Here is a 9,274-nt window from a genome sequence, read left to right on the forward strand (position 1 = left end):
AAGGCTCTATAAAAGTGTCCTGGTAAACCCAAACATCAGCAATAACAAAAACTTCTAAGGCACGCAGCTTTCCAGAAGGTTTCTCCCTTACATTTCAGAACTTCTACAGTCTTGCAGACCCCTAGATCTTTCATGAGCTTCAGCTCTTTCCCCATATAAATCTTCTGACTCATTTTTGGACATTACCTCTTGTTCTTCCTATGTCTGTATATTTTACCTAGATTCAAGTCTTTCCGTAATGACAGAAAATTATTTTTCCCTTTCTCTCTACCAGTTCTTAGCCATCATATTCTTCAAGTGAGGTACAGTATGTCTGTCATGAGGCTTTTCTTAATACTCCCCATCTACTGATTTATTCTCTGTCATGCAAGTGATGACAATTCCTATATTCAAAGCTGTAACTCCTCTCTAGCCTACACTCAAGCATCACTCCACTTCATTGACCTCTCTTTGTGGCCTGAGCCCCTACTTATTCATCGAGAGTCCAGAATTTCACACTGCTCCACACCTGATGTCTCTTGGATCTTTCTTCCTATATGTTCATGTTTTTTTTTTTTTTTCTCTCTTTAGATCAGTGTTTCGCACACTGTGCTGTACATTAGATTCTCACAGGGAGCTTTTTAAAAACCTTTTTCTCAGGCCAAACCCATACCAATTAAATCTGAATCTCTACAGGTGGCCAGAATCAGCATCTTTTTGAACTCCTAGGCAATTCCAATAGGCAACCAAGTTTGAGAATCAGTGGTTTAGATGATTCCTATGAGCATTCACGTATGTCCCACCCCTCTCCCACTTCTTCATCAATGAAGATCAATTTCAGGAGTTACTGTCACAAGAAACAAACAAACAAATAGCAACAAGGACAAACATCTTTATGGCCCCCTCATATCCTTCTAGTAAACACTCATTTCCCTCATCCCTTTCACAACTAATACTCTCAAAGTTATTTTTCACTCATTGTGTCCTCCTTGTCTCTCTTCCATACATTAATGATCCCAAATTTATGTCTCTAGGCCAGAGTTCTCTTGTAGCTATAGATTCATGCATCCAATTCCCTACTTGACTATCAATGGTAATAGCTCATTGGCAATAGCTCACATACTTGATCCTCTCATTAAAGTTCCTCACCATCTGTTCAGGTGCTCATGCCAGAAAAACCAGAGAGGCACCCTTCACATCTCTCACCATCTCCCATTCACATATCTAGTTAATCTATTTTCATCTTTCCAATATATACTTAATTCTGGCTTCTCTGCATCTCACTTTCAACTGCAACTCATCGCTCAGCATCTTTAACCAGGATGTCTGCAGAGACTACCTTACTGACCTCCTGGCCTAGTATCATGCCTCTCTCTAATCTATTTTCAACAAAGCAGCCAAAGCACTTCTTTATGATATAAATAAGATAATGTTGCATTCCTACTGGAAATCTTTAAATGGCTTCCTTTACCTTTTGAGATAAGAGGTACAAATAAGAACTCAAGTCCTTACCATGCCATACAGCAGTAGCACTACCTAGGAACTTGACAACTTCCAATTGTTTTAATCATTCACTACTTCTCTGCCCATGGGTATATGTCCCTGTTACACATCCTCACATATTTTTCATCATGGCTACTACCACACTTGTGCTTATAGTGCATTATTATATATTTGTTTGATTATTTGATTGGTATGTTTCTCTCCCAATAAATTATAAGCTCCCATACTTGTCTGTGTTTCTTCTCTTTTTATCCTCAATGCTTAGGCAAGTGACCAGGCCCTAGACTAGTATTCAGAGATTACCAGTTCTAGCTTTATAAAAAAAATATTGATTAAACTACCTTAAGAAGAATGTGTTATGAGCTACAATTTTAAGTATAAAATAACTCATATTAGTAATATAACTCCCTGAACATCTAATAACTGATTTTTTTTTGATGGCCTAAACTGGGATTTTTGTCCCAATTTATTTACCAATTTATTTATTTGTATTGAAAAATATTGATTATACATATTTATGGGGTACAGAGTTGAATATCCATACATGTATACAATGTGTTATGATCAAATCAGGATAATTAGCATAGTCATCACTACAAAACGTAATCATTTCTTTGTGATGAGCCATTTGGTAAAGTGCTGAAAATTATTGTTTATTATAGATGCCTAGCCCAACTGTATACCCATAAAACTTATTTTTCCTATCGAGCTATTTCGTGTCCATTAATCAGCTTCTCACTATCTCACCTCTCTTTCCCCCTTTCCCACCTAGTCACCACATTCTTCTCTCTTCTTCTGAAAATTCAACTTATCTTTCTCTCTCTCTCTCTCTCTCTCTTCTTTCTTAGCTCCCACTTATAAGTGAGATGTGCGGTATTTCTCTTTAACAGTGCGGAAGTTTCTCAAACAATTATAGAGAGACTATCATATGATGCATCAATCCCTCTGCTGGGTATATACCCAGAGGAACGGAAATCATCATGTTGAAGGGATACCTGTACTCCTATATTCATTGCAGCTCCAGTCACAATAGCCAGAATATGAATCCAACTTATATGTCTATTGACAGATGTTTGGATAAAGAAGATATGGTATTCAATGGAATACTACTCAGCCATAAAAACGAATAAAATTTTAATGAATAAAATTGAATGAAATTCTGCCATTTGCAGCAACATGAATGAGCTTGAAGAAAATTATGTTAAGTGTAATAACTGATTTTTTATCTTGGCTTTGCCACATAACATCTGTGAATTTAATTAATTATCTAAACCTTATTTTTACCCATAGAATATAAAATGTAATAAAGAATAAAACTCTTAAGTCCATATTAAGGTCCCTGGTGCAAGACACATACTGAATAAATAGCAACCAAGATGGGAGTCATGAAGAGGATTACGGAGGGTCTGAGATTTCCTGGTCCTGCCTGTAAGCTGTCTTCCCACTTTCAGTTTCCCAATCACAGGCCCTCTTCTTTGTCTCAACATTTTATCCACTGTCTAATGAGATTATTGGAGCATGTGTTAATCACATGGAAGCATTTACACCAATCAAAAGCTTCAGAAGATGCCCATCTGAGCCCGGTTTATATACACTAGGAACTATACAGTAAAGCTGTAAGCATGAGGCCAGCATAGTGGGATTTCAGGTGCCAACAGCTAAAGATGGGAAGTGTGATACTGGGGACTGAAGAAGGGTGCAGGAAAAAAATTTCTAAGCTTAAATTACAGACAACTTCTCCTTCTTCAAATCTTTGTACCCTAATCACTTCAGGATTTTGAAGTTATGAATGAGGTTCCTGAGAGCCTCTATGAGGGAAAAGCTGGAGTCCCAACTTACCTCCTCAAGGCAGCTTTAGTGGATGGGAGGAGAGAGATAGGTGAAGTGTTTGCTAAGGGAAGAAACACCAGGGACTCCACATACTCTACACACAGCCCCATTGTGAGCTTCACCCACTTCTCGCTCTGAGCTCTATAAAGCTGCCTCTTAAGAGTTCCCTGGGTCTGGTAAGTCCAGAGGCTCAAGGAGGTGCTGGAGCAGCAAGCAACGTGAAAAGTCTTGAGTGGATGGCTCCTCTGAGCCCTGTTGTTTACCCCTTTAGAGTTTTCAAAGAAATTGAGTGAGAACTGAGTTGTCCTGTAGAGATCAAAATAGTCAGCTGTTCATTTTGTCGAAGAAGATATGAAGCCCAGAAAGAATCCGTCCTATAAGTCAACAACAGACTAAAACTGAATCCCAGATCCACTGATTCTCTCTGACTCCCAGATTTGGTCTCTATTATTGATAGTTGTACATATTTATAGGGTATAGCGTTATGTTTCAATGCATGTATACATTGCATAATGATCAAATCAGGGTAAATTTATATCCATCACTTTAAACATTTATTATTTCTTTATGGTAATAACATTCAAAATTCCTCTCTTCTAGCTACTTTGGAATACACACTACGTTGTTATTAGATAAAGCCATTAGATAGAGCCACCCTACTGTGCAATAGAACACCAGAACTTATTCTTCCTAACTGTATTTTGTACCCACTGACCAACCTCTCCCACACCTCCCCCCCTCCCCCACCCATCCTCTTCAGTCCCTGGGAAGCACTATTCTACTCTCTACTTCTATAAAATCAACTTTTTTAGGTTCAATATATGAGTGAGATCATGACTGTGTATTAATACAGCCATTATGGCAAACAGCATGAAGTTTCCCCCAAAAAACTAAAAACAGATTTGGGCTTTTTCTACTAATCATGCTACAACTCAAATAGATTTCAAGAGGTTAAAATAGCATAACCACTAAGAGCCTAATTAGAGTAACCATTCTGGCTTGCTCAAAACTGTACTAGTCTTAGCACTGAAAGCCCTTGAAGGAAAAGCCCTCAATCTCCGCAAACTGGGACAATTTGGCACCCTGTAGCCAGACCTGGACTCAAAACCAGTTCCTTCCCTGTCTAACTGAGAGTTGTAAAAAAAAAAAAAAAAAAAAAGTTTTAGTTATTCAAGTTTCAAATTCCTCATTTGCAAAATGGAGTACAAATTCCTATAAATCTGAGCAGATGTAAAACAATATCACATGGTAAGTGCTTATGACACCAAAACTGCTGTTAAAGACTTGCTGATTTTTCATCTGCCAGAAAAAAACTTGAATAGAAGGTGGGAATGCCCATTGACTCTGGTGGCTTTGGGGGTTCTGGGGGCAGGCTGATTTCTTAGGTAGTAATGTAAGGGTCTTACAACTAGGAGAGTCTAGTTGGGCCATATTGTACCACACCCAAACTTTTGTAATGGAGAAAAATTAAGACTTTAAGAGGTAAGAAGCTCACTGATATACACAGATAAATTATTTTAAAAAGTCAGAACTTGAACATAATTATCCTGATGAAGACCCAAATGAGGGGAGAACAAATGATATTTACTGAGCACCAACTAAGTACCTGGGAATCTGCTAGTTTATTTGATATAGGTTAGCTATTTAATCATCAGAGAAAATTCCATGAATAAATTTTATAGTGCCTAAAATCAGTACTGGACTAATCAATGGACAGAGTAAGCATACACATTTAGAACAACAGAGAAGTAAAACATTCAAACACTTTATGTATGTTCAATATTTTTAAAACATCAAAGTCTTCCTCATGGGAAAGCTAGAATGATGTTGACCTTTCTTACACCTGTTTCAGGGTTTAATTAATTAATTAATTAATTTTTATTTTAATTTATCGATATACAGTGTAGTTGATTTTCTTGTCCCCTTACCAATTCCTCTTCCCCCCTCCTTCTGCCCCTCCCCCCCTCAACATCATATCTGTTCACTTTTCTTAACAAGTTCAAGGAATTGTTGTGATTATTGTGTCTTATTCCCCCCCACCATTTATTTGTTTGTATATTTATTTATAATTAGCTCCCACAAATAAGTGAGAACATGTGGTATTTCTCTTTCTGTGCCTGACTTATTTCACTTAATGTAATTTTCTCTAGGTCCATCCATGTTGCTATGAATGGTAGTATTTCATTCTTTTTTATAGCAGAGTAATATTCCATTGTGTAGATATACCACAGTTTCCTTATCCACTTATCTGATGATGGACATTTGGGCTGGTTCCAACTCTTAGCTATTGTAAAGAATGCTGCAATGAACATTGGGGAACAGGTATACCTTTGCCATGATGATTTCCATTCCTCTGGGTATATTCCCAGCAGTGGGATAGCTGGGTCATATGGTAGATCTATCTGCATTGTTTGAGGAACCTCCATACCATTTTTCATAGAGGCTGCCCCATTTTACAGTCCCACCAACAGCGTATGAGAGTCCCTTTTTCTCTGCAACCTTGTCAGCATTTATCATTCTCAGTCTTTTGGATATTACTCATCCTAACTGCAGTGAGATGGTATCTCAAAATGGTTTTGATTTGCATTTCCCGAATGCTGAATGACGTTGAGCATTTTTTCTTGTGCCTGTTAGCCATTTGTATATCTTCCTTTGAGAAATGCCTATTCAGCTCCTTTGCTCATTTTTTAATTGGGTTACTTGTTTTTTACTCTAAAGTTGTTTGAGTTTCTTGTGTATTCTGGATATTAATTCTTTGTCAGATGTGTATTTTGCAAATATTTTCTCCCACTCTGTTGGTTGTCTTTTCACTCTGTTGTTTCTTTTGCTGTGCAGAAGCTTTTTAGTTTGACATAATCCCATTTGTTTATTTTAAAATTCATATAGAGGAACACCAAAGCTGTTCAGGATTTAGTGCCTCTAAAGGCTGTTATTAGTGACTTCTTGTATCATCTCTGTTTATGTCCATAAGTGTGTGGAGAGGGTATGCAAGAGAAAGTGTCTCTCATTACTTGAAAATGAGAAAGATAGGTCTGCGTTTTTATAATTGATCATCCAATCAGCCACAAGAGATCAACAGAGAGAAATAAAAAGACACCTTTATAAAAAAAAATTGATCCCTGGACAATTAATATTTAACTGATTTAACCTGATTATAAATATGTTTTATAAAAAAGTTACCACTTATTGACCACCTACTACATGCCATAAACTTAGTGGAATCTTTATATATATTATTTAATTTCACAGAAGCCTATAAGTTATGATTTTTTATCTATCTTTTATAGTTGAAATATCTGAGATTCAGAGAGGTTTTAAAACTTGCTTTATAAAATTATTGGGTGAGTCAAGATCTCAATTTTGTATGATAAACCATGATTATAAACAAATGTACCACTCACCCACCTCCCTCACCTGTGGAGTATGCATTAAAAAAATGCACTTCACAGGGCCTGGTTTTCCAAAGCCTTGCAGTTTCAAATATTGACCTTGGAAAGGACAGGAAAATTTCCCCAGGCTATAGTCTCTGTTGTAAGATAAAGAATTGTAACACAGAAAGGTTTCTGGCTCAAATACAGGTTACTGATTGGTATGTAAAGATACTGGGAAATTGCTGTAAGAAGAGAATGTTGGCTAAGATCAAGCTTTTGTTGGTGGATCAACTTAACTTCTTGAAAATTGCAATATAAAAGGTCACCTTGCTTGTCTTACTGAATGTTACCAGCTTCTATTGTTAAACTTGTTAAACTGTACTTAGCAAAAACCCCAACTATGTTCTTTTCCTGTAACTTCCTGGTCTGGAGAATAAATGTGGGAAGAGAACCCCAACTCGTGGCTAATTTCCCAAATGGAAGGAATGCCTCTCACTTGAGGGTTCCAGGAGATTAAACCCTTTTGGGGTCTTCTCACTGTTCAGAAGAGATGGGCTTTGAATAATCTTTGGTGGCTCCATCACCCAGGGGAAAAGGGGTGACAAATCCATGGGAGGCAAAGCAACACTCCCCCCCAACACACAATCACCAGTTGAAAAGGGGAATAAAAAAAAAGAAAAAAGAGAGTTGAAAGATAGCATCAATAATTAAGCAGTTATAAAGAGAAGACAAACAAGCCCACTAAGCATAAGGATCAATATGCCAATCCACTGGTGTTTTGGAATTGATCCCTATCAATCTTAATTTAAAACATAATTTTTTGAATCATATATTTGAGCCCTTTTGCCTCTTTTTTCTTGTTTTCCCAAAAATATAAATATGGTGTGTCTCTCATTAGGCAGAATGTGCTAGTCAAGTTGACAAGATAATTTTTGCCCATGCAGTAATACTATTTCTCATTGTAAATTAACAATATTACACATTTCTGGCATTGTTTTAGTTAGTGTAAATTCATGCTGAGAGACAGAACTGCACTGAAGGAAGTATGGAGATATAACAATCAACAGGCTAAGCCTTCTTTCTGCTCTCACAGTGATCAGGACAACAGGCTAAACAAATAAAAACTCCATCCATTTGTTTGCTTCAGGTAAAAGGCTTAGGATGCTAGGAATAGGAACCACTTCAAAGGGAGAGACCTAAAATAATCTGGAAAATTAGTTTAGATTGAGACATGAAGGAAAAATTATAAAGAGCCAGGAGAAGAAAGGAGAGATCTCAATAAATAAGTATTGGACATGGGACTTAGGAACTCTACATGCAGAAATATTATGTCTTTTTGGTTCCACCTCCTGAACATCTTTCTAACTCATTGACTTTTTTCCATTCCCACAGTCACTCTTTAAATCAATATATAAATATTTCGATCTCAAATTATTATATGGCCTAGTTTACCCTGGCAAAATCTATTGTCTTGAGTCTTAACTATTGCCAGACTGTCATAAAACATCTTATGAAAGGACTCCTACTGGTAAGTCAGTGCCCAAAAGGATATTAAATATGCCTTATCAAAGCAGATCTTGAAAACTAAAATTTGTGGACTAAGGATAAACATCCTCTGAGTCGTGGCTTCTCAACATGGCTTCTACTTAACACTTAGTTCCCCATAGTATTTTGCAAAGCCTCTGATGAATCTCTTTGGTTTTGATGGAATAGATGACAGGGTTGAGCATTGGAGGCACAAAAAGGTATATAAGGGACATGAGTGTGTGTACATACCGTGGGGCATGCCTCCCGTAGCGAGCAGCCATGGACACACCAACCATGGGCACATAGAAGATGAGCACAGCACAGATGTGGGACACACACGTGTTGAGCGTCTTTAACCGTTCCCTCTGGGAGGCAATGGCAAGTACAGAGTGAAGTATGAGCACATAGGAGAGGAGAATGAGTGCAGAATCTACGCCAAAGGTAGAGATGACGATGAATAGACCGAAGAGATTATTGACGGTGATGTCACCACAGGGCAGGCGGATCAGATCTGGATGCAGGCAGTAGGCATGGGAGAGTACACTGACCTTGCAGAAGGGTAACCTCTTCAGAAGGAAGGGAAGAGGGAAAACCATGCAGAAACTACGGACAATAATAGACATGCCCATACTCAGCACACGGGCATCAGTGAGCACTGTGGCATAGCACAGAGGGTTACAGATGGCCACATAGCGGTCAAAGCTCATGGCCAGCAGGATCCCAGACTCCATAAAGGAGAAGAGATGGATAAAGAACATCTGGGCCATGCAAGAATCAAAACTGATTTTCCGTAAGTGGAAGCAAAATGTGGCCATTACCGTGGGCAGTGTGGAGAGAGACACACCCAGGTCATTAACTGATAGCAGAGACAGGAAGTAGTACATAGGCTGGTGCAAGCTCTGTTCCTCCTTGATAATGAAAATGATAAGGGCATTGCCCACAATAGAGACAATGTAGAGGGCACCAAGGAGCAAAAACATCCAGTGTTGGGAAGACTCCAGCCCTGGGAGTCCTGTCAAGGTGAAAGGAGGCAATCCTGAGCTGTTGTAGGGGTTGCCTTCCAT

The 9,274-nt window shown here is 38.1% G+C and overlaps 1 protein-coding gene across 1 annotated transcript; it reads right to left on the reverse strand.

The window, feature by feature from the left end:
* Positions 1-8,329: 8,329 nt before the first annotated feature.
* On the reverse strand, positions 8,330-9,274 carry LOC134376352 (olfactory receptor 51I2-like). The gene has a single exon (XM_063094936.1). The coding sequence runs from the start codon at positions 9,272-9,274 to the stop codon at positions 8,330-8,332; it is 945 nt and encodes a 314-aa protein (XP_062951006.1).

The sequence above is a fragment of the Cynocephalus volans genome, chromosome 4, assembly GCF_027409185.1.
Source record: "Cynocephalus volans isolate mCynVol1 chromosome 4, mCynVol1.pri, whole genome shotgun sequence".
NCBI lineage: Eukaryota > Metazoa > Chordata > Mammalia > Dermoptera > Cynocephalidae > Cynocephalus > Cynocephalus volans.

Bases quoted from the DNA above. Each gene is read 5' to 3' on its own strand.
- LOC134376352 (XM_063094936.1), bottom strand. From the start codon at position 9,274: ATGGAAGGCAACCCCTACAACAGCTCAGGATTGCCTCCTTTCACCTTG.